The sequence below is a fragment of the Tasmannia lanceolata genome, unplaced genomic scaffold, assembly GCF_043159265.1.
Source record: "Tasmannia lanceolata isolate RefF3 unplaced genomic scaffold, GAP_Taslan_0.1 ptg000008l, whole genome shotgun sequence".
NCBI classification, from domain to species: Eukaryota; Viridiplantae; Streptophyta; class Magnoliopsida; order Canellales; family Winteraceae; genus Tasmannia; species Tasmannia lanceolata.
Window position 1 is genome coordinate 9315485 of NW_027518685.1, and position 23041 is coordinate 9338525.

Below are 23041 nucleotides of genomic sequence, written 5' to 3' on the forward strand. Positions count from 1 at the left end.
AGGGAGCATAGTACTTGAATGCAAAACAACTGAAAAGATCCATGCATGTGGAAATATAGAAGTAATCCATATTTTGAACATCAATGGAACACTTCATCAGTTTTTAAAATGTCCAAAGCACATCTGCAACAGCCAAAAATTGGAAGAAAACGACTGTATAATAAGGAGAGCCTTCTGTGGAGGTAACTACATTTAAGGGTACCCAAAAAAGTACATACCTATGTCAACTCTAACCTATGACTTATCCCAACAAAGCAGTCCTGCCACCACATTGATCTTACCATTGATGTGGATTATCTGAAACAAGTGTCAAGGCTCCAAAGGCTACAATGGGAAGATGTGAAAAGCATCTCCACATTAAGGCGGAATTGAGATGTTTGGTGGTGAGCATGAAAGAGAACAGAAAGGGTGAAAGAAAGGCAGTGTCTATTAAGTTGTGAGTCAGGGTGGTAGAGTTTGCCCGTTCTTTCATATTACTAGCAACTAAAAGCAGTAAGAATATGTTGTTAGGAGGAGGTTGAGAGAAATTAACATAAAAGGCATGTATCTTGGAAAATTTTAAAGACAAGCAACATTACATCGATATACTGGTTCCTGATGAAAAAAGAAACAACAATAACTGGGTAAAGGGGAAGTTAAGAATCGCTAATGCCCAGATGGTTCTAGAGTTCTAGGACAGAAATCTTCAACAGAAAAGTGTCTTTTATTTTATTGAGAAAAACCTTTAGACTACAATTTATTTTTCCATAAATTATTTGATAAATGATATGGAGCTTGAACTGGGCACCAGGACATAAAGTACAGAAGCAAATCTGTCTTTACAATGGAAGAGCTAGCCACCTGGCTCACAATCATCTGAAGTGATTTTGCATTTTGCAGCTAGCGCTTTGCTACCTTCCTAATCCTAGTAAAATTAAGAGAGGAAGGACCTAAACTGGACTCTGGATACTCAGTTCTCTACACTAGTTCACCATTTGTGGGTATTAGGGAATACTTGCTATGGAAGAGGTCAATGGCTCAATGCACACCAAATAGTGAATCAGTTGAAGTGTTGAACAGAACCGTGTGATTGTAGTTCTAACTTCTAAATACCCTTGCAGCCAAGCTATTCACTGAAGCGACAAAGAATAAGTGAGTGAAAAGTACCTCCCAAACAAAATTCAGAATTTAAAACTTTTTAATAAGTGATATTGATAACCGAAATGAGAATAGGTACCAAAGGTATTTCCAAATCCAACAACAGACATTTTTCAGGAGTTGAGGTTTTGTAAATTAAAGGTTTAAATTTACCTGGAAGAATAATATTAGTAGGCTCGGACAATCTGAGTTCCCCAACAACTGAATCTGAGCGAACAGGTGTGTAACTGCAAGTAACATTTTAACAAGTTATTCGACAGAGATAATTGTGACTATGATAGCAAACGGGCTTCTTAACAATGACTTCATTGTAGCTACCAAGAATAAGTAACATTGTGACTGTGGTTTAAAAATATGGATATTTCAAGTGGTGAATTAACCAAATATCAGACAGTGATTTTTCGTATTGAGGTTATGTTTCCAACTAGAGCTTCCAGCCAATATCCTCCAAACAGATAGTACAAGATAGTGAGTCAGAATAGTTACCCAAACAATAAACGGCAACTGTAGTCTGAATCTGTAACCTCATAGGTTGCAGAGTTAGCACCATCAATTAGACTAATGGCACCTTCATTATTTTCCCTGTACCAGCTGAAAAGGCTCGATCCCTCATGCCCACCATAATACTCGCCTTCTCCGGAGTATATACCAGAAGACAGCTCCTTAATTTGAACATTGGAAACTACTGGATGAGCTGCCTCACAAAAATTCAGTAATAAGTAATGAACAAGAATATACATAAATTAGAGAAATAACAATTAACTTAAAACATACCTGGCATGACTGGATGGTTGCTAATTGCTGTCATTGGTTCCCCATGTTTCCCATCAGCACGAGTGGGCACCCAATGCAAGGCTAAATAAGCTCCAACATCTTCCAGCAATGGCTTATAAGTTCTGTCTCAGTAATAAATCATCCGGTTGAAATGATAATTTGCGCAACAAAACATATTGACAGAATACAGTGTGCCCTAGGATAGCATGAAACTTACAAATTTGTTGCAACAATAAGGACGTCTTCAAAGGCAACAGATACATTCATCAAATCAGATTCCTGTAACTTCCTCTTACTTTTGTACCAAGTATATGCTCCATTACCTTCTTGCCCCCCATAATACGACTTCTGAGGTACCACTTCCTTGTCTTCACAGCAGTCTGGGATTATGAGTTCAACACCCATCGGATCCGCTGTTGCAGAAAACAGTACAAGAGATGGAAGAGATTAGTTATGATGAAAAGGTAATAGAATAGTCATCCTGAGAAAAGGAGATACAGGGAATGATAAATATTTCCCAAACATTAAATAACACACAACATAAAAAATTGATACGTAGGAAAGTCTTCCATTTATCTTAATCTTTTATAGATGATCATGCTCAAAAGAATCTATATGCTTTATGTGGCCGAAACAACAATTTCATTCTTTTCAATTTTACTATGTCCTATGCTTCTCTAAAAACAACCTCCTGCTTTGGACACCAATTGGAATTCAGTTCTACTGATCTGCCACTGTCGTCATAATGAAAATGGCTTAATGACATCCTCCATTGCAGGAGCTAGGAAGAGACAGCCATGATGTGCCAGGCACAATCATACAGCACTTAGTCCTACTTACCAGTTTGCTGATCTTAATCCCATCCCTTGAGTTCTCTGTACAACTGGATCGCTAATGTGGGAGTTACCGATGAGCTCTTAGGAATATAGAGTCTACCCTCAATTCATCACAAATATGTGAAAATTACAGAAATCTGACATAATATGAAAACCAATATAAATTATAGAATGATTAAAATACCCTCAATTGGATTGGCAAGGGTGTGATTCAGATGGATCAAGAGAAGATCAGGTCTGTTGTGGACTGGGAAGTGCTGATGAAGGAGAGAGCAGGCAGTAGTGGTGAAGCCTGATGCTCGAATATATGAATAAATAAATAAATAAATATATTAATATATATATACATATATGAATGAATAAATAAATAAATTTATATCGATATATTAATAAATACAGACAGGTATACAAGTATGTAACTCTTTGATGTGACATTTCTTCTGACAAAGTGAAAGTGCCACCTCTACATGCTCGGTGCACTCATTCCAAACTGGATTGGGAGAGATAAGAATGACCATCCAGTTCTAATTATTAGTTACTGAACATAAATTAGTCACATTATTTCTCATGAAGATGCACTAATGATTACCAAGTTGTCCATGAAGGTGCAATGAAATTTATGAGCCCATTTTTTTAGGAATTTGCCTCCTATTCTTTCATTTACTGCTCAGTTACGAGCTGCCATATAACTATAGGTGCTGTCATGCTAATGACTGCCAATTTCGATTCTCGTGATTATTGACACAACAACTAGAAAAATAAAAGATGAGAAAAGGCAGTGAGTTTTTAGAGCATTAAGAACATAATGCTCATTAGCCCCTTGTAGATGTAACATTTTCGATAAGAAAACCACCACTTACCTGGAGCAATAACATCTGAGACAATGCTCTTTGGACCCCCTCTTTGTCCATCTCCGCGTATGGGTGTGTAGACAAGCTCAATAACTCTATCGACATCCTCCAAAGTCAAATCCAGAAAATCTGTGAAAAAGAATACTTTCGATAACTTAACCTTAAAGGTTTTTTTTTTTTTTTTTTGAATGGCAACTTAACCTTGCAGTTTTTTTTTAAATTTGACCTTACAATTGTTAATACTTCACTACAGATATTGCAAAACGCACAAGTATCATCAAGGAATACATGAAAACTCACCATCACCACTGAGCTTGTCCTTCAAACCATTGCTTTTCATCCTAAACCATTCATGGGTGCAATTTCCTCTCTCACTAAACATAAAGAAACCGAATTTCAGGTTCATGTACAGCACAGAGTAAAGTTAAGATGAAACACGATGCAGAAGGGAGAAGCGCAATCTCACCCTCCACTGTATTTGGCAATGAAGCTGAGACGCTGTCCTTCCATCATCGATCCAAGAAACTCAAGAGAGTAACAAGTTGGTGGGCCTGCAGCATCCACCGCATGGAAAGAAAACTATTATGATTATTATTATTGTTACTTTTATTATTATTATTGTTGTTGTTGTTGCTGCTGCTGCTGCTGCTGCTGCTGTTTCTGTTGTTGTTATTGTTATTAAATTTAAATGTTTTTGGAAACAAACAAACAATAAACAATCATAGGATATGAAGAGGTTGCTAATAACCATATGTATCCGCAGCATATATACAGATGGTAACAGTCCATAAATTACACAGGTGGACATAAACTTCTTACCAGGTACAATGTGTCCAATTTGTTCAGAAAGAGCAGTAGGACCACGAGCCCAGTCACTTCTAACAGGCTCACATGAAACAGAAATCAAGCCACCAATATCATCCTTCGATATGGTATAGGATGAACTTGTTGCACCTTTGATTTCACTTTGTGTTCCATCAGGCCTAGACTGTAAACATATTGTGCCATTTACCAATACAGGAATTAAATATCAACCAACTGCATTACAATATAGAAACACTTTTTCACACGAAAGAGATAAAGAAATCCCGTGAGCTTCATATATTCAACAAAAATTAAATGCTACAGTGATCAACTGGTAGTCCCTGGATACTACATGAGCAACTATAACACACAGAACCGAGCTTCAATCGCCATCTTACAAAACAATTACAAGAGAAACATTGCATATCTGCACACACACACAAAAAAAAACAACTCACCAAAAACCATCGGAAAACTGAATCTCCCTCTTCCCCACCCCAATACTTCTTGTCGACGTGCAGCGTAGACCCTTCAATTCCTTTCCCTATGATCTGCAGCGAAAGCACTCTTGGACTTCCTGTTTGTTGAGTTGCATGCCACAAAAGAAATGCATCAATCATCATTTAGAAGTAAAATTCCATTGCTCTCTACAATGTCCACCAAAATGAACATGAAAGTACATCACGAATGTCTGAGACTCTGAGGCATTTGTTGGGAATGTCTGATGCATTTATGCGGGGTGTGTGGGACTGTGGACAACAACAACAAAAATGAAAGGGAAAAACATGAAAAGAAAATGACCCTAAATATAGGATGCATAGTTTGAACAGGTTTAAAAACATAAAAACAAGGCCTGACAATCATCCTTTAGAAGTAAAATAGCACTGCTCTCTATAATGTCCACCAAAATGTGTGTGCCAAGGTACATCGGGAATGTCTGAGGCATTTGTAGGGAATGTCTGATACATTTATACAGGGAGTGTCTACTCTGGACAACAACAACAACAAAAAATTAAAGGGAAAAACATGAAAAGAAAATGACCCTAAATATAGGATTCATAGTTTGAACAGGTTTAGGCCACACTTCAAAAACTTGGGTCCTGACAAGAACTTGGGTCCTGACAAGAACCCAATAACTAAATTTTGAAGTACTTCATGTATCATTTCTATGCTTTGTTAAGCCATGTAAGGAGATAGGTGCCGTGTGGATTTGTTTTTACACATAGGATGGCTATTGTAGTTGGTTTCAGGTTATCTATTAGTTGGTTTCAGCTTATCTATTATGAATTGGGTAGTGTTTCTAGGAAGTGGAGTAGGAGCTTCCTATTATGAATTGGGTCGATCGACTAACCAAGTCTGCTCATTTCTTGCCACTTTCACACCCCTATAACCTGGGTTGCATGGATTCTTTGCCCCCTATGCCGAATCCGTGTCGACACGTCTCCGCGCCCGAATCGGACTTGGATTCACGTGGGACACACCTGGATTCTTGTCGTAGCCGTGTCCCGCACGAATCCTCTTTTTTCAAGCGAATCCGATATATTTCCCCTTTAAGTGTGTTTTCTTCTTAACTTTATTTATATGAAAGCACAAGCCATACTCTTTTAATAAAAACCCTAGCGCCTCGACCCCCTTCCTCCTCCTTCTTCGACTCTCTTAATAAAAACTCTAACACCTCAACCCTCCATATTTTTAATTTTAAAATTTTATTTTATGTAGAAATTACCGAATCCGAATCCTACTTTTTGGGGTTTGCCGAATCCGACACTTCGAACCCGACACACGAATCCGAATCCATGCAACATAGGCATTAAGGACCTCACCCAATGCTTCTTCAACAACATCTACAAGTTGCATGGTATGCCCTCAACTATTGTTAGTGATCATGATGTGGTATTCACAAGTTTGTTTTTGAGGGAATTGTTTCAATTGCAAGGAATGAGTTCCTCGTATAACGGGAGATCGAGATTGTCATTCGTTGCCAACAGTATATGACGGGAGATCGACCTAAACAATGGATTAAGTGGATTTCCTTGGCGGAGTGGTTGTATAATACTACCAAGTACCAACCATTCTTCATCCAAAATGACACCTTATGAAGCTTTGGATGGGCAACCCCCTCCCTCCATCTCATGTTTCATACAGTTTTGGTGATTCTAGTATTGCAGTGGTAGACCAGCAGCTTCGAGATCAAGAGGCCGTCATTTGATTGTTAAGAGAGAACTTGCAACAGGCTCAGCAGCGAATGAAAAGATTTGCTGATTTGCATCGTAGCGAACGCGAGTTCCAGGTCAATGACTAGGTATTCCTGAGGTTACAACCCTACAAACAGGCTATCGTTTCCCTCCAGCGTGATCTCAAGCTAGCTCCGTGATATTTTGGCCACTACCATGTACTAGAAAACATTGCACCCACCCTATATTCATATTGCTCTCCTAAAGAGGAAGGTTGGACAACAAGTGGTACCACAGACACAACTACCCAAAGTGGGATGATAACGGACAACTTGACCTAGAGCTTCTGGCTATTCTAAACTGCCAGCTCATTAATCACAACAATAGGGCAGTGACACATTTTTTGGTGCAATAGTCCAATTCTTTTGCAGATGTTTCATGGGAAGATTGGCAATCTATCTCTTCTCGGTTCCCTTACTTCAGACCGTGGGGACAAGGTGAATTCCATGGGGTGGGAGTGTTAAGCCACGTAAGGAGATAGGTGTCATGTAGATTTGGTTTCACTCATGGGGTGGATATTGTAGTTGGTTTCAGGTTATCTATTATGATTTTGGTAGAGAGTTTCTATGAGTTATCTATTATGATTTGGGTACAAAGTTTCTAGGAAGTAGAGCAGGAGCTTACTAGTATCTTGGAGTACTAGGCGAGATAATAAAGAGTGGAAATTGTAAATTGTAAACGAAATGCATTCTTCTATGATCAATTGAAGTAATATCATTGAGGTTTTTCCCCCTAGACGTGCGCATTGTCCAGCAACATTCAATCTTCTTCCATAGTCATATCAAGTCTTCTATCTTCTATGTTTTGTTCTTTTTACATTTAAACTCATTAGTCAAGTGGCCACACAATCAAAATCTTGGGTCTGATAGACCTGGCTTATGCCGTGTCTTTGAGGAAATGTTAAAACCCTATCAATCAAGTTCCAGCTGCAATATCCTAACCACAAAGGAAATGTACTCGCCTGGCTGAACCCGCTCCTTTCCCAAGCAAATTCTTGGTTCACCCACACTCCCATCATTACGGACAGGAGTACATTTAAAAGAAACAAGCTTGCCGATTGCATCCTTTGTTATGCGATATTGAAGAAGCCCCGATGCTTCAGGTATTAAAGCACCTGTGTCAGTTTCAATCTGCACAACACAAATGTCTCATAATCAAAAAAACAGCCAGCGTTAAAAAGTTTTTCATTTTTTTTATTTTCAGGGTTAATAAAAGTGTAGGGAGGGATTTTGCAGTTAAGATTTTCGAACAGACATGAAGCAATTTCTTTTATAGGTAGCAATTCCTCAACCAGTAGGCAAGGCAAAAGATACCAAATAAAATCAATACCTCGTGAAGATACCAATTGTAGAGACTTTGTCCTTCATGACCACCTATATATCCATACGACGCTGTCAATATTTCTCCCTCAAAATAATCACCAGTGACAGACAAGAAAATCAGGCTCGGAGGAAGAGCTGCAAAATCAGAAGCAAAATAAATAGGGTAAGCAGCGACAACATTTCCAAGAGATAAACAGAACAGAAGTTGTGTAATTGCATGGAAAAGTTCCAAAGAAAATAATCTTGCAAGATAGTAGATGTTATAACGTGATGTTGCAATACCCTAAAGGGTAAAGTATGCCGGAGTAAGTGAAAGGGACCATCCTAGGGCTTATATTTTAATTGTAAGTATATGTTATAGATGGGGTGCCACAATCAATTAAGGGGGAGCATTAGAGTACCTTTAGGGTGTTCTTATCAAACTTATTAGATACAGTAAGTTTGTCTTTAATAAATATTATAAATTCATATTTATTAAAATTAGTAAGTCCAGGTTTACTAAATACAGTAATTTGTAGATTTTACTAAAAAAAAATAGTAAGTGTGGGTTACTAAAAATAGAAGTCTCAATTAAGAGTTTTAATTTGTGCTAAGTTTTTATTTAATTTATAATATGATTAGGAGTCCAAGTATTATTAGAAGTAGGCGGTTCTTTTATTTAAGACATAATAATAGGATTAGGAATCCAAGTTTTATTAGAAGTAGTAGCTTCCTTTAGTCTGTAAACGTAAGGTCATTGGCCTCTTCTGAAGAATGAAATAGAAGATTGAAGAATTTGCTCCAAAACTTGGATGAACCCTTGCTCGAGAGAACCCCTAAGGGGTAAGTGTTCTCTCTCTTAAAAAAAATTTCTCCTACTTGCAACCTGCAAATCTGAAACCTACAAAGCATGCTGTCTAGAAACCTGTGCAAACCTCTTTTCCCAACTCCTACGTACCTAATGCAGCCGCAGAAACCTGTGCAAACCTCTTTTCCCAACTCCTACATACCTAATACAGTCGGTAGACCCCATTAACCCTTTACTCCCTCACCCGCAACCCTTACTACACCCAAGACAGCCCATCTTTCCACGGTAGAAACTTGTGCAAACCTCTTTTCCCAACCCTTACATACCTAATACAGCGGCTAGACCCCATTAACCCTTTACTCGCTCACCCGCAACCCTTACTACACCCACGCAGCCCATCTTTCCATCCTCGACCACGCTACCCTTTCCTAAACAACCCTTGTTGACTGTCAACCCGGCCGACCAACCTTCTTGGACTGTTTCAACACCAACAATCCCAAAATCAGTCCTATAATCCTTATTTCTGCCAAGAACTTCAAACCAGATTTTAACACCCATATACTGTAATGCATATGGTTCTTCCACACCTGTGACAATTATCCCACATTACGTATTTCCAGCCTAACAGTCCCTTATTGCTGAAACAGTCCCAAAACCAGTTTTATTGCACCAAATGTAGGTAAATTTTGGAAAATTCATAATTCTGAAACGGAGAAAATAAATAAAATTGCTTCCCTTGGTTTCCTTGGGAAGGGGATTGGTTCCCCTTTTCAACATATAATCAGTCGTTAGTAACATATTCCATCAGTGTAATTGATTTGCATAGGAGGCTTCAAGTGATCTCAAGAACACTTAGAACAGTTTAGGCAACACGTCTGACGCTTGCATTACAGAAGGCCATGGGAGGAAAAGGGGAGTTTTGCGGAGAGCAATCAAGGAGAAGTTCATGTATCTAAAAGGGACAGCTGGACAGATTCCACACAAATGTGGTGGCCGACACGGCAAGGATAAGCAGGGGGAAGAAGGGGGAGTTAGAAGGCACCGACGTTGCTGTCTGTGAGACTGCTGAAAGGAAAAAAAATGCAGCTGTCAAGACTTTAATGGTTCCTCCATGTAAGAGGAGGAAGCATTATACTGCAAACGCAGATAGACATGCCCGTCAGCTGTGCTTAGGAGGTTCTTACCCTAGATCCGTATCGGGTGCGTTCGTGCGTGAGGGAGGGAGGGAGGGAGCGAGCGAGAAATGAGCCTGTGAACGGAAAATGGAAACGGAATTATTTTTAAAAATGGGTCTTAGGTTCTACAAAGATTTTAAGCATGCTTCGGGAATGGATAGTATAAGACTGAAGCATAATTTTTGGAATTGAAATTCAATGTTAATATGAAAGGCTAAGAACTACAAACTCAAGTGCATTACACGTTACGCTGAAGGCAGGGTAGTCTTTGTTGTGATCTGTTTTTCTAACTATTATTCCTTCCCCAATCTCACAGAGGTAAGTTATTTGTTATCTAACCCAATAAAACTAATTTTGCATGCTTACATATGCAAATGATGATTCACAAAGGCCAAGAGTGGATTCCAAAGAGAAAAGATGATTTGCAAGGATACATAGCTCTATTCCAGTGCAAAAGGTTCCTCACAAAGGAAAAAAAAAAGAGTCAGCCCAGACAAGGCAGGAAAAAATCACAGAAGAGGTACCCCTACGAAATAATTTCAGTATCCTAGAAACTCATGAATTGATGGAATACAAAGAAACTCAGCCAGAGACTCATGAAATTCTTTATGAAGGCCCCCCTCTTACTTCTTCAACTCTTGAGAATCTTGAGGTCGATCCTACCCACAACGAAGAAGTTGATGATTATTCACCTGAAAATGAATGGTGTCTCAAAAACAACTCTCATGGACAAGCCCCAAGAACAGAAGAAGATGGCCAAACAAAAGGAGACCCAGCCCACAAGAATGAAGCATGGCAGAATGAAGCGTGGCAGGAGGTGAGTAGAAAAAACCATCAGAATTTGAGGAAGAGCCAGAGAGGCAAGAAGAGGAATCAGAGGATGATTGACGCCCTTGAACAGTATGGCAGAGCCCTAATCTGTATCAAATACTTTGCAGCATTCAACTAAGAATAAGTTGTTACGCACACGGAGACACAAGTTTCATGGATGCCAAATATATACCCACAAAAATGATTAATAAAATGAGAAGCAGATGAATTTTCTTTCATGCACTTTCTATATCTGTAAAGCAACAAATGAATCTGCAGATTGCAGGCCAAAGATGACAGCTGCGATGGAGAGCAACAGGTTGGAAAAGTTGTACAGGCAAAAAAGGGCTCCAATCTCAAGTGACTAATGCATTTACCACTCCGGTAAACAAACCATGAAATTAGTTTAAAACATCAAATAAGCTTGCAACCGGTTCAAGATGTCAATGAACCAAATTCCTAGAGTAACCAGTACAGTATGAATTTACATGGCCCCAACCCAAACCTGGAGTATATCCAACATCATAGTCATTTCATACCAGGGAACATATGCAAGTACTGAAACATAGGAAGTAATTCAGTAAATAAGTAGGCCCATGCTTCTGTCTCTCAAGAGGTTCCAGCAGTATCCATGCTTGAAAATGAGGACTTAAGACTTTTCTAACAGTTCAGTAAAAAAAACGAGTCTGAATTAACTGAATGGTCAATCAAATTGGATAGGTTTGGAGAACATGAAGATTGCAGGAATTACTATACGCAGGAAAAAGTTTGTCACTTGGGTGGGGAAAAGAGAAATTTAAATCACTGAAGTAAATGCAGAACCTGAGTAAATAATAGAAACATGTGTGTCTGCGTGTGTAAAATTACATACATACTATCATACATGTGTGTGCATTACCATCCGAAAAATGAAAAGAAAAAATAAGCCTTAAATTGTTGAAAAGCATATTCTGTCAGCCTCTTTGCATGTAACTATTTATCAGACAATCTTTCGAATGATGTTATGAGACTTAGTTTAATAGTACTATCATGAACATTTGCTTGTAACTATTTTTCAGACAATCTTTCCAATGATGTTATGGGACTTGGTTTAATAGTACTATCATGAACATTTGCATGTAACTATTTTAATATTTTCTCTTGAAGAGAGAAACAGAACAATAACATAAACAAATAACCACTATGACCATTCATGGTGATTTTCTTCAAGGCTCCTTGATAGATATTAGTTGTCAAACTCTTAGGAGTCGTCCGAGTCAACTCTCAAGTCGACTCAAGTCACTCGGTTTTCAAGGCAAGTCGTATGTGTGACTCAACTCTTACGAGTCGTCTGGTGACTCTTACGAGTCGTCTGGTGACTCTTACGAGTCGCTGCGAGTCGACTCGAAAAAATTAGACTCTTACAAGTCGAATCGAGTCGTTGGGCCTGGGCTTTCTTGTTTTGATGGTTGAAAACTTGGAAGTTGGAACTTAAAACTTAATCATTTTGGTCCATGCAAGTTACAAGCATATAGTTAATTACTAGTATTCAATCACATGCTATGCATGGGTGTAAAATGGTGGGCCCCACTCCATCAAATCATGAGATGTAAAATGGTGCGCTCCAGTCAAATGCATAGTTTGGGGTAGGGATGGTGGACCCCACCTCGTCAATAACATTAGGGATAAAATGCTGGGCCCCCTAGGCATGGTCATTAAATATTGGCCCCCAACCCATCATAGCATGAGGTGTAAAATAGTTGGTCCCACGATATATGCATGGGTTTGGACTTTGGATAGAGTTGGTGAGCTCACCGGATCAAGTGTAAAATAGTGGACCCTACCCATGCTATTCTTGGGTATAGAATATGGGCCCCACCCCATCAAAAGTTCAAAGCATGGTTTAGGGGAAAATACTTTTTAGGAAAAACTTTTCCTGAAAATTTTTTCAGAAAAAAAAAAATTTCTTGGAAAAGGTGACTGACATTTGAAAAATTACTTGCTTAGTATATATTATAGATATTTTTGGCTTAGTGCTTTATCTATGTGGTATTGGGTTATATTTTTTTTTTAGATGCTTCATCTTTTGATATATAAATATTTCTTTCAACTAAATTTCTGTTCTTGTCAAAAACTCTTACGAGTCACGAGTCATAAAATTAAGAAATCGAGTCACGAGTCGAGTCACGGGTTGACAACTATACGAAACTGATGTTTCGGACCTTCTAGCATAGGGAACATGGGTAGCCCAATATAACAAAACCAAATATTATTTTACTTACTTTCAACTGCTTTCTCAGAAATAACATATGCTGGGTCACCAGATTCACCATCTGGAGCCATTGGAGTAAACTTTGCCACTATGTAGTAGCCAACAGCACCTAGGGGGGTGCGGAAAGTCTGTACAAAGGTTAATTGTCAATCAGTTTGAGAATATTCATTTAAAAAAACATACTTTCGCAAATAAATATACTCAAAATAAAAGTAGAAAGGAGTCTTCCTAACCTTTGCAATTTTGGATGTGCTTACGGCTTCAAGACCATTCTCAGCCTCCAAGTTAGAACCACTCGTTTTAAACCACTGAACTCTACTAGATCCTTCAGTTCCACCAGTGACGGTAGCAGTTACAGTCAGTTTATTGCCTTCCCTCAGATCCCCAATAATCTTCAGATTTTTTACCTTGGGAGGAGCTGAAATTTGGATAACAACGAATCCGAAACAATAAATAACATAAACAGAAATAAAATAAAAGTGGTGGCGAACCATTACAAACCATTAAAATGAAAAATCTGATAGGCTTCTTTGAATTTTCAGGGATGCTAGAATCATAGAAACTCGTAGGCAAGTAGCAGAAACCAACAATTCTAAAATTAAAAAGCACAAATATTTCATATAATGATAACAGTACTCTCATGCTATGTAACAAATACCTCACAGCATTTTAAAAATATTGTGATTTTATCGTGACATTTTGATAAAACGACAAAATTCTAAAATAATCTCGAGATGTTAAATATAGCGATATTTTCATTTTAATCATTTACAGTGACAAATATTGTGATAATATCACTACATTTTTATGATATTTTTTTATATTTTTCTTAAATTACATATTTTTAAATAATTTTATTTTTATCATTTTTCCCAAAATAAACCTGAAAGAAAAATAAAAAATTAATATGTCCTGAGATTTTCACTTCACAAGAAATTCCCGAGAACGATATTTGACTTAAGGCTCATGGAGATGAATGTGAAATGTTGCTAAGAATCCGCCCTATCTTACATGAACAGAAGCCAACTTCCCCAACGTACAAGATCAAAAACAAGATTTAATTCTATCATCAGCTTGCTAAACATTCTCAAATCATATTAAGTAAAATTCCATTCGGTATTCAATATCTTTCGAAGAAATAGGAGACCCAAGTTCAGCCCCATAATACTGTATACAATAATTTAGCTCAAAGTACCTTTCTTTACAACATCAGTGAAAACAGATGCAGATTCCCCTTCCTGCCCTGAAAAATAAACAGTAAGGTCACACCATAATAATGCATCATGTGGATGCACAGTAAAATTGTTAAGAAATGGTTTGGCAAGGAACAGGAGGAGATGAACATACCCTCAAAATTGATAGGTATGTAAACAAAAGCCAAGGACTTTCCTACATCCTCTTTAGTCAAAGTATATTCAGCAGTACCAGTTGAAAGCAATTCATAATTGCTGCAAAAGGGAATCGTAAAGAAAACATTGAATGAAGAAGCGACTATAAGTGGATTAAATTTGCATTTGACATTTTCCGAAGAAAAAATAAGAATTATCAGAATGGGTAAATTCTGAGTCATTTTGGAAAGATACACTTGAGAAAGCACAAGAAATGAATAGGTACTGATTCCAACAAAAGATTAAAACAAGGTCCCCTTTCTAACTAGTCAATGTTTAAACCTTCAAGAAAAGAAAACCACATTAATCCACCAAGACATAACTCATGTAAACATCAGATTTTAACAGTTCTAAATCGAATACCAGACGTCCTGCCATTTAATTAAACAGAATAGCATGCCTTAAAATAAGGTCAAGCGCAAAAAAAGGTGGTTACAGATGGTCATTACCAACTTCTAAAAAATAGTTATCAATATTCTTGCCTGTTAGACCACATCCTACATCCTCATGCATGTGTACTTCATTCCTTTAGCATACCTCTGCACCTATTCCTTTTCTATATCTATGCCCTAAGATTTCCACATGTAGATAGAAAGTGGATCTTTGTAATTTGTGAAAAATGACTGACATAAAAGCAGTAAAACTGTAGAAGCCAGGAAGTTTCGAGAATTACGGATTGAGCCTCTAGCCCAATGCTCTAAGGCTTTGTTATTCGACTTAGAGATCGAAGGTTGAATGCCAGACTACCTACCAAAAAAAGGTTCAAAACAGCGGCATTGGCCAGCGTATCAGTCAGAGGCTGAAACGATCCGTGTATGCCATATCAATAATACGCATCAGTTTTATCAGTGATACGCTTGTGGATCAGGTGATCCAGATACTCATGGTCCCCAAAACAAAGTGATATGCAATGTTTTGATCAATTTGTTTTGTTGCGTTTATTTTTATTTTTAATAGAGGGCAAGCCTTGGTGCAACGGTAAGGTTGCTCCATTGTGACCTGGTTGTCATGGGTTCGAGCCACGGAAACAGTCTCTCTGCAAAGCAGGAGTAAGGCTGCGTACATCTAGCCCTCCCCAGACCCCGCATTGGCGGGAGCCTCGTTCATTGGGCTGCACTTTTTTTTTACTTTTTTTTTTAATGATTTTTCAACGTCAACTAAGAATTATAATTTGATAATTTTAGCAAGAATTATCAGATTTGCATTGTGTTGGCGAGCATATCTGCTGCCTGTATTCCTATTTTTCTGTCAGGATTTTTTCATTACTGTTTGAACTAAAAGTATAGAAACAATTATTTTAACTAAAGAAGCAATCAAACTCAACTCAACTCAACTAAGCCTTTGTCCCAAACTAGTTGGGGTCGGCTAATGAATCCTTTAGAAAAATTTCATGAAAAGAAACAATAAAAATAGGTAAAACACTGACATAACTGCATAAGTACTATAAGTCCCACAAATAAATAAGTAAATTAAATAAGATTAAATCTACACAGATCCAGGCCAAAATTTCCAAACTATGAAACATACAAGAAAGATAATTATTAAAATGTTAAAATTTCATGAAAAATATTTTTAAAAAAAGTTTCATTAAAATGCGCGCACATAGATAGACACATAGATTGATCATGCTAATGATATGTAGATCTAGCGCTATAACAATTACAAACAACATATTTTAAATGAAATGGAAGATTTATACTAAAAATGAGGGGAAAAAACAAACCATGCATAACTTGATAAATGTAGCCTACTTCAAAGTTCAAACAATGCATCAAACATGTAAATCTATCTCAACTCAACTCAACTCAACAAAGCCTTTGTCCCAAACAAACATGTAAATCTATCATTAAAAGATAAAATATTATTAAAAAATAGGAAAAACAAAAAAAAACCAATAAAATCCACATAAGTAACAGCCAAATCTCCTCAAATATTGTTGCAAATATTGTTTTCATACTTGAATCTAACAATCTATGTTATTTTTGGTCATACAGTCTTAAATCAAGCAAAAGCCGTTGAAAATGGCAGAAAAATTGAAAGAAAAAAAAGAAGTGGCATATTCATCCGAACATGGCACGGTACGAACCTAGTACAGCCCCATATCAGTTGTATAAGCCGATACACCTTGCATATCAATTGTATAGGGTGATATGATTGTGACATTTTTATAATCCATGATACAAGGCGTCCATATCACAGTGGACCTCGCAGATGCGGATACGTATCAGACGATAAGTATCCCTATCATAGATATTTTGAACTATGGTTATGAGGCAGGTTACCAGACACCGCAGAAATGCAGGAATTTGGTATAAAATACAGCAATCCCATAAGCCTCTACATGTATATTTGTCTTGAAATAGATAACAAATAGAACCAATGTCAGATTTTTCATACATTGTTTTAAATTTCCACCAAAACCAAAATGAAATGACCGAAATATTTCTGTCTTCATCCCCATTGAAATGCATGCCAAAAACACATCCCATAACCAAAACCGTGTATTAGGGGTATACTATATCAGTCTGTGCTACATAATTATATTTAAAAGAATTGCACGTGAAATGTGGGGTATGTATTACGTAAATATTTATACGACATGTGAAATATGGCATGCATTGAATTACCACACAGGCACAACAAAGCATGTCACTATTCGATGTTGTTAAATCATCATGGATAGCTGTCCTATTTATGTGTTGGTTTCTAAGTATGTATTTGTTCTTATTCTAGCATTTTTCTTGAAGTTCCATCTTAAAATTCTATCATTCACATATGCTTCCATATGTTTCCGGGATTTTACAGGATTATCACCAATATTTCCAACTGAAACTAAAAAGTTTCAATTTCCGTGGTGATTGAAACCAAAACAGAAATTTGAAACCTCACTTTCATATAACTTGAAAGCAATCCCCTAAGCCTCTTTAGGTACAAGAAGTTTAGGATCTTTAGGTGTATAATATATTCCTATTGTAACAAAAGATCACTTCCAAAAAGCAGATATCCTGTTCACGAGATATCATTGGGAAAAGAAAATTGATAATTTTTTTATAATTTGTAAATCAGAAAATTACAATTTTACAAAGGAGGTAAAAAACTCTTCCATCGAGTAGTTAGCAAGTAGACAACTCAAGTGATAGATGTACGCAAAAACTCATGGAAATGAGAAGCAACAATAGTACATACATATATATATATATATATATATATATATATATATATATATATATATATATATGAGGAAAAGAATTGTACGCTCGAGTGCCCAATCACATGTGGGCCCACATTTTTAGGATGATCCAAAGCATTCATTTGAAAGGCCCTTATATAGATGGGGTGTGTACCAAAAATCAGCTCCATAGGATCATCCTAACCCATCCATTTGTGGAGGTCAAAATGGACAGACACTGTTTGTCCACAAATCTGCCCTTTTTTGCCCTCCACTCTGGAGGGGTTAGGATGATTCAATGGAGCTGATTTTTGGTACACGCCCTATCTATGATAGGGCCTTGCAAATGAATGCTTTGGATCACCACAAAAAAAATTTGGGACACATGTGATTGGGCACTCGAGCGTACCATAAGGTTGGTACACTCGAGCTTACAATCCTTTTCCTTTATATATATATATATATATATATATATATATATATATATATATATATATATATATATAGAGAGAGAGAGAGGGAGAGTAAAGTGTAGCTACACATACGTGTAGCTAACTTAGCTACACCGACGCCTTAAAATACAATGGGCCCCACATTGTTTCGGTGATGCAAACTGTTCATTTGATGGGCCCTCACATAGATAGGGTGTGCCCAAAAAATCAGCTCCATAGGATCATCCCAATCCTACGATTTGTGGAGGCAAAAATGGACGTGTAAAAACCTTCACAAATCTGTCCATTTTTGCCTCCACAGTTTGAATGGTTGGGATCATCCAATGGAGCTGATTTTTTGGGCACACCCTATCAATGTGAGGGCCTATCAAATGAATGGTTTGGATCACCCAAACAATGTGGGCCCACTGTATTTTAAGCCGTCTCACTTAACTCATATATATATTCAAAAAAAAAAAAGGAGGGGGGGGGGGGGGGGGGGGGGCGCTGTATCTAGGCCTGAAAAGATGAAAGAAAAACAGACCCATTTTCCTTATTCTCACGTAACCACTCAAACTTGCTGGGGCCTTCTCTTCCTCCAAAATAATCCCCAACGCCTTTTATGGTATTTCCTTCAACAGCATCCCCTACAATCTTCACGTTACTGACTGACGGAGAAGCTGGCAACAAGGGAATCAAAAGGGCAACAGAATTCCATTAGTACCATGATCATTGTAAACAAGTACAAATAGGGAATAAGTTAAAGGCCTCAAAAGTAACTAAGAATAAGCAGATATTAAATAAACAAAATATTGTAGGTCATTACTTTCTTCTTTCCCTCATGGTGAACAAAATGGTGCAGGTTAATCAGTACATAACAATGGGACGAACCACATGTAAAATTCATTTGCCTTAATATCACTGACTAAGCTGATACAGGACAAGAAAAAACTACAGCAGTAGTGAACAAAATGAAAGAAATAATAAGGTTGCCAGAGCGGGAATCGAAAGCGGGAATCGAAGGCTCCCAGGGAAGAATCCTGCTTAAGGTTGCCAAAGCGGGAATCGAAACGGGAATCAAAGCGGGAATTGAAGGCTCCCAGGGAAGAATCCTGCTTCCTTGGGAAATATTACCCACATCAACAGTACAGGATCACACATTCAACTAAAAGCTAGAAATTCTCAAATTTTAGCAATTACAAAAATATAGCATATTCAAAATTTCTGAAGCTGCTCCCACCTGCTTTCACAAAATCAGTCATTGCATACTGAGGCTCTCCCTTAGCACCTTCTTCTGTTACTGGAGTGTACATGAAAACTAAACTTGAATCAATGTCATCGATAGTCAATCTATACTCTTCATCCTCAGCGCCAACTATTACCACAGGACTACCATTCCATCTTCGTCTCAACCAGCTGTCAAAATATGAAAAAGAAAATATCATTTTCAATTTACATTTGCTAAACAATAATACCAAAATTTGTTTTCCAAAAAACACAATGAAAGAGTTGAAAAGAGGAATTGCCAACCAAGAAACCAGTTTAATCATAATGTAAAAAACAATCTCACCTCGCCACACCTTTTCCAGGTGTCCCACCACACCATGCAACCTCAGCAAAGCCCTTGATAACATTTCCTTCCACAAGTTCGCCATGCACTCTCAGGTTCAGAACCTTGGGGTATCCAGTTCCTGGTCAAGATAGCATAGTCAGAAGTGAACAAGCTAACAAATACATGACAACGGCTCAAAGCATCATATGACATCTGTCTCTACAAACATACCCTGAGTAAGCAAATGGAATTAAGAAGCAATTATACTTATCTAAGTAGCCACGGAAGACAAAAACAAGAGTTTCATGTAATGAGATTGGAAAATATTTATTACAGAGGAAGAAATAGCACCTACAAATTTATTATAATGAATGCTTCTTTGCCTCTTTATTCTGTTTTCTTTGCCTCTTTATTCTGTTATAACATTATACCTTAGCAACAATGTCTGACTTCTCATTGTTAGCTTTAAAGTTTCACAATTACTTTGTAGCAGGGTTAGTACACCTTGACAAAACCTGACAACTGTAATTGTGAAGTGGCAACATGGCAACATGTAGTTTATTTTGTTCGTCTACACTAGACTCTATATGACTTGTCTTTGTGAGCAAGTTCTGTGGTATAAGCATGGTCTTAAATTTCCACTGAAACGGACACGAAATGACAAAAAATGTTATTGTTTCCATCCCTCACCGAAATGCACACCGTACCGTTAATTAGTCAATTTTTTATTGGATCTTCCATTCACATTTCCTTCTTTTTAAAGGATTTTCTACACACCCCAAAAACACCAAAATTGAATGGTTCGTTAGAAAACAAAAAGTTGGGAAGCTCAAATTAATAACAATGCTATTAGAAAAGGCAATTTTTATAAAAAATTAGCACTTCGAGACCATTTCAAATTAAAAATAGCACTTCAAGTTTGCCTACACATTACGACATATGCATGTTCACTCAGAATACATTTGCATTGTCTTGGATCTATCATCGAATGTCCCATCAATATCGAACTCATATACATGTAGAACTTTCATTGAATGAAGGAAACAATTGACTTAAAAAATATTACAACGAGAATAATTCTTACTACAACACTTCGAAGTGCTTGGAAGTATGCTCATAACCAAGGTTTTAAATTTCAGTTTCGGAATGCGTTTCGGTCCTCACCGAAACCGAAATTTCGGGCGAAATTAGACGAAACCCATAAACGGCTATTTTTTTCTCCCAAATCGAAATTTACAACTGAAATTTCAAAATAATATCAAAAAATCCAGATTTTTGGATGAAATGCCTTAAGTTTCGGACCGAAATTTGAGGAAAACGAAATTTCGGTCGAAATAAAGTAACTTCTCGACTTTACCCAATTTCGATTTCGTTAACGACCGAAACCTCGGATTTCGGTCGAAATTTAAAACCTTGCTCATAACAAGCGAAACCGGTGAAGACATGGAAAATATAGAGGGATATTCAGTCTCACTCAAGATCGGAGGGTGAAGGAAATTGGAACTTAAACTTTGCCTATGCAGTAAGATGCATGAATGTTCAATCTAAACTCTAAAGGCATTTCCATTGTCTGGGATCTACCATATAGTGCTCCCATAAATTTCTAACTCATATACATGCAGAACATTCATTAATTTAAGGAAGAAATTCAGTTTTAAGGAGATCGCAATGAGTAATTCTAATTCGAACATCGCCAAGTATTAGGAAGACATACCAGGCAAAACAGGTGAAGAAACAGCAAATACAACTCATATACATGCAGAACATTCATTAATTTAAGGAAGAAGTTCAGTTTTAAGGAGATCAAAATGAGTTATTCCAACATCGCCAAGTACTAGGAAGACGTACCAGGAGAAACAGGTGAAGAAACAGCAAATATAGAGGGATATTCAGTCTCTCCCAATATTGGAGTGCACTCAACCTTCAGAAATTTGTCAATATCCTGATGCTTTGGCCAGTAAACCTGGTCATCAACCAACAATATCGCAAAAATGTAACATCACAGGAGGCAAGATGAAACAATTAGCGTACAGTAAATAAGAGGTGGGTTTTATACCTTTCCAACTGCATCAGCAATAACCACAAAGTTACTAGGAGTTCTTTCTCCTATAAACCATTGGTATTTCAAAACTAACTCGGAATCACTGCTGACTGAGCGGTCATTGGCAAAATCAAAGTGGCAGTGACAAGCATCTTCTTCAAATGGTTGATCGACAGAGGCTTCCTTGAGTGTGTAGCCAGGAGGCAAATGATCCTTCCATTGTTCAACCAGAAAGCGAAAAGTCGAGTCTGCTCAAATATCACATGAATAAAGTTGATACTACCGTAGATAAAGAACCTCATAAAATTTTACAAAACTTAATATCTCAAAAAAAAAAAAAATTTACAAAACTTATCTTAGAGTGCAATTAGAGAAGCCGATTCAAGCTTTGACTGACCCTAAACTTGACTGTATATTTCTTTTTTTGAATAATGAAACTTTGACTGTATATTGATTTGAGATTTTGAACACTGATTGTACAAAATTCCGAAGAAAAGCAGCTCCAGGGAAAAAGAAAATTCCAAAGTGTAGAAATAGGTAATGCATAAATCGCACAGGAAAATACAGCTACAAATTTAAGATTTAGATAGTATTCTCCATCTTTTTAACATTCTTGCACTAAAGTTCTTCAATGATGTGTCAGAGACAGCCGATTTGAGCTTTGACTGACCCTAAATTTGACTGTATATTTCTTTTTTTGAATAATGAAACTTTGACAGTATATTGATTTGACATTTTGAACACTGATCATACAAAATTCTGAAGAAAAGCAGCTCCAGGGAAAAAGAAAATGCCAAAGTGTAGAAATAGGTAATGCATAAATCGCGCAGGAAAAATACAGCTACAAATTTAAGATTTAGATAGTATTCTCCATCTTTTCAACATTCGACAGTTGAACTAAAGTCTTTCAATGATGTGTAAATCTCTCATGATCACAATACCAAGATGTGTACACAAGACATGAATATGCATGAAACCTTCTTGTAATAAGTGACAAACCGAATGAGAACCAGTCACTAAAAAACTAGAAAATCCCACATAACTCACCTGAAGCAAGTTCGGGGCGGCAAAACTCCCAACCATCTCTAATGCATAAAGCTGTGTGAGCAGGATAACGCTTTGCAATTTCTTGCTCCTCACGAGAAAGATCTACATCAATTTGTCATAATGTGTACAATAATGAAACCTTGGTAGCATGTAAAAAAGAATCAAGGAAATTGAAGGAATTCGGATGAAAGGCTTGTATGGGTTGAATGTAAAACAATACCATTACTTCATTTGACAAAAAAAAAAGGGCAGCCCAGTGCATGAGGCTCCCGCCATTGTGGGGTCTGGGGAGGGCTAGATGTGGGCTCAAAGTAATGAAAAAATAATAGTAGTAGTGTGGGCCAAATAAACACACTGGTGGTTGACAGGAGATGGTTAAAAAAAAAAGGACATTACCCACTCCCCAGTATTAAAATTATAGGTAAAAACACT

The 23041-nt window shown here is 37.3% G+C and overlaps 1 protein-coding gene across 2 annotated transcripts in view; it reads right to left on the reverse strand.

The window, feature by feature from the left end:
• AIR9 (Outer arm dynein light chain 1 protein) overlaps window positions 1–23041 on the reverse strand; it is a 34814-nt gene that overhangs the window by 6073 nt on the left and 5700 nt on the right. For both annotated transcript variants that reach the window (XM_077387732.1, XM_077387733.1), the window contains exons 10-30: window positions 22610–22711; window positions 21578–21810; window positions 21370–21484; window positions 19540–19660; window positions 19210–19385; window positions 18514–18649; window positions 14329–14429; window positions 14177–14224; window positions 13215–13399; window positions 12992–13109; window positions 7966–8093; window positions 7598–7766; window positions 4861–4979; window positions 4418–4586; window positions 4065–4149; window positions 3899–3972; window positions 3608–3727; window positions 2129–2324; window positions 1912–2033; window positions 1624–1831; window positions 1291–1364 (exon numbers count right to left, since the gene is read on the reverse strand). In XM_077387732.1, the coding sequence (XP_077243847.1) occupies window positions 1291–1364; window positions 1624–1831; window positions 1912–2033; window positions 2129–2324; window positions 3608–3727; window positions 3899–3972; window positions 4065–4149; window positions 4418–4586; window positions 4861–4979; window positions 7598–7766; window positions 7966–8093; window positions 12992–13109; window positions 13215–13399; window positions 14177–14224; window positions 14329–14429; window positions 18514–18649; window positions 19210–19385; window positions 19540–19660; window positions 21370–21484; window positions 21578–21810; window positions 22610–22711 (2799 nt within the window). The remainder of the gene's footprint in view (window positions 1–1290; window positions 1365–1623; window positions 1832–1911; window positions 2034–2128; window positions 2325–3607; window positions 3728–3898; window positions 3973–4064; window positions 4150–4417; window positions 4587–4860; window positions 4980–7597; window positions 7767–7965; window positions 8094–12991; window positions 13110–13214; window positions 13400–14176; window positions 14225–14328; window positions 14430–18513; window positions 18650–19209; window positions 19386–19539; window positions 19661–21369; window positions 21485–21577; window positions 21811–22609; window positions 22712–23041) is intronic.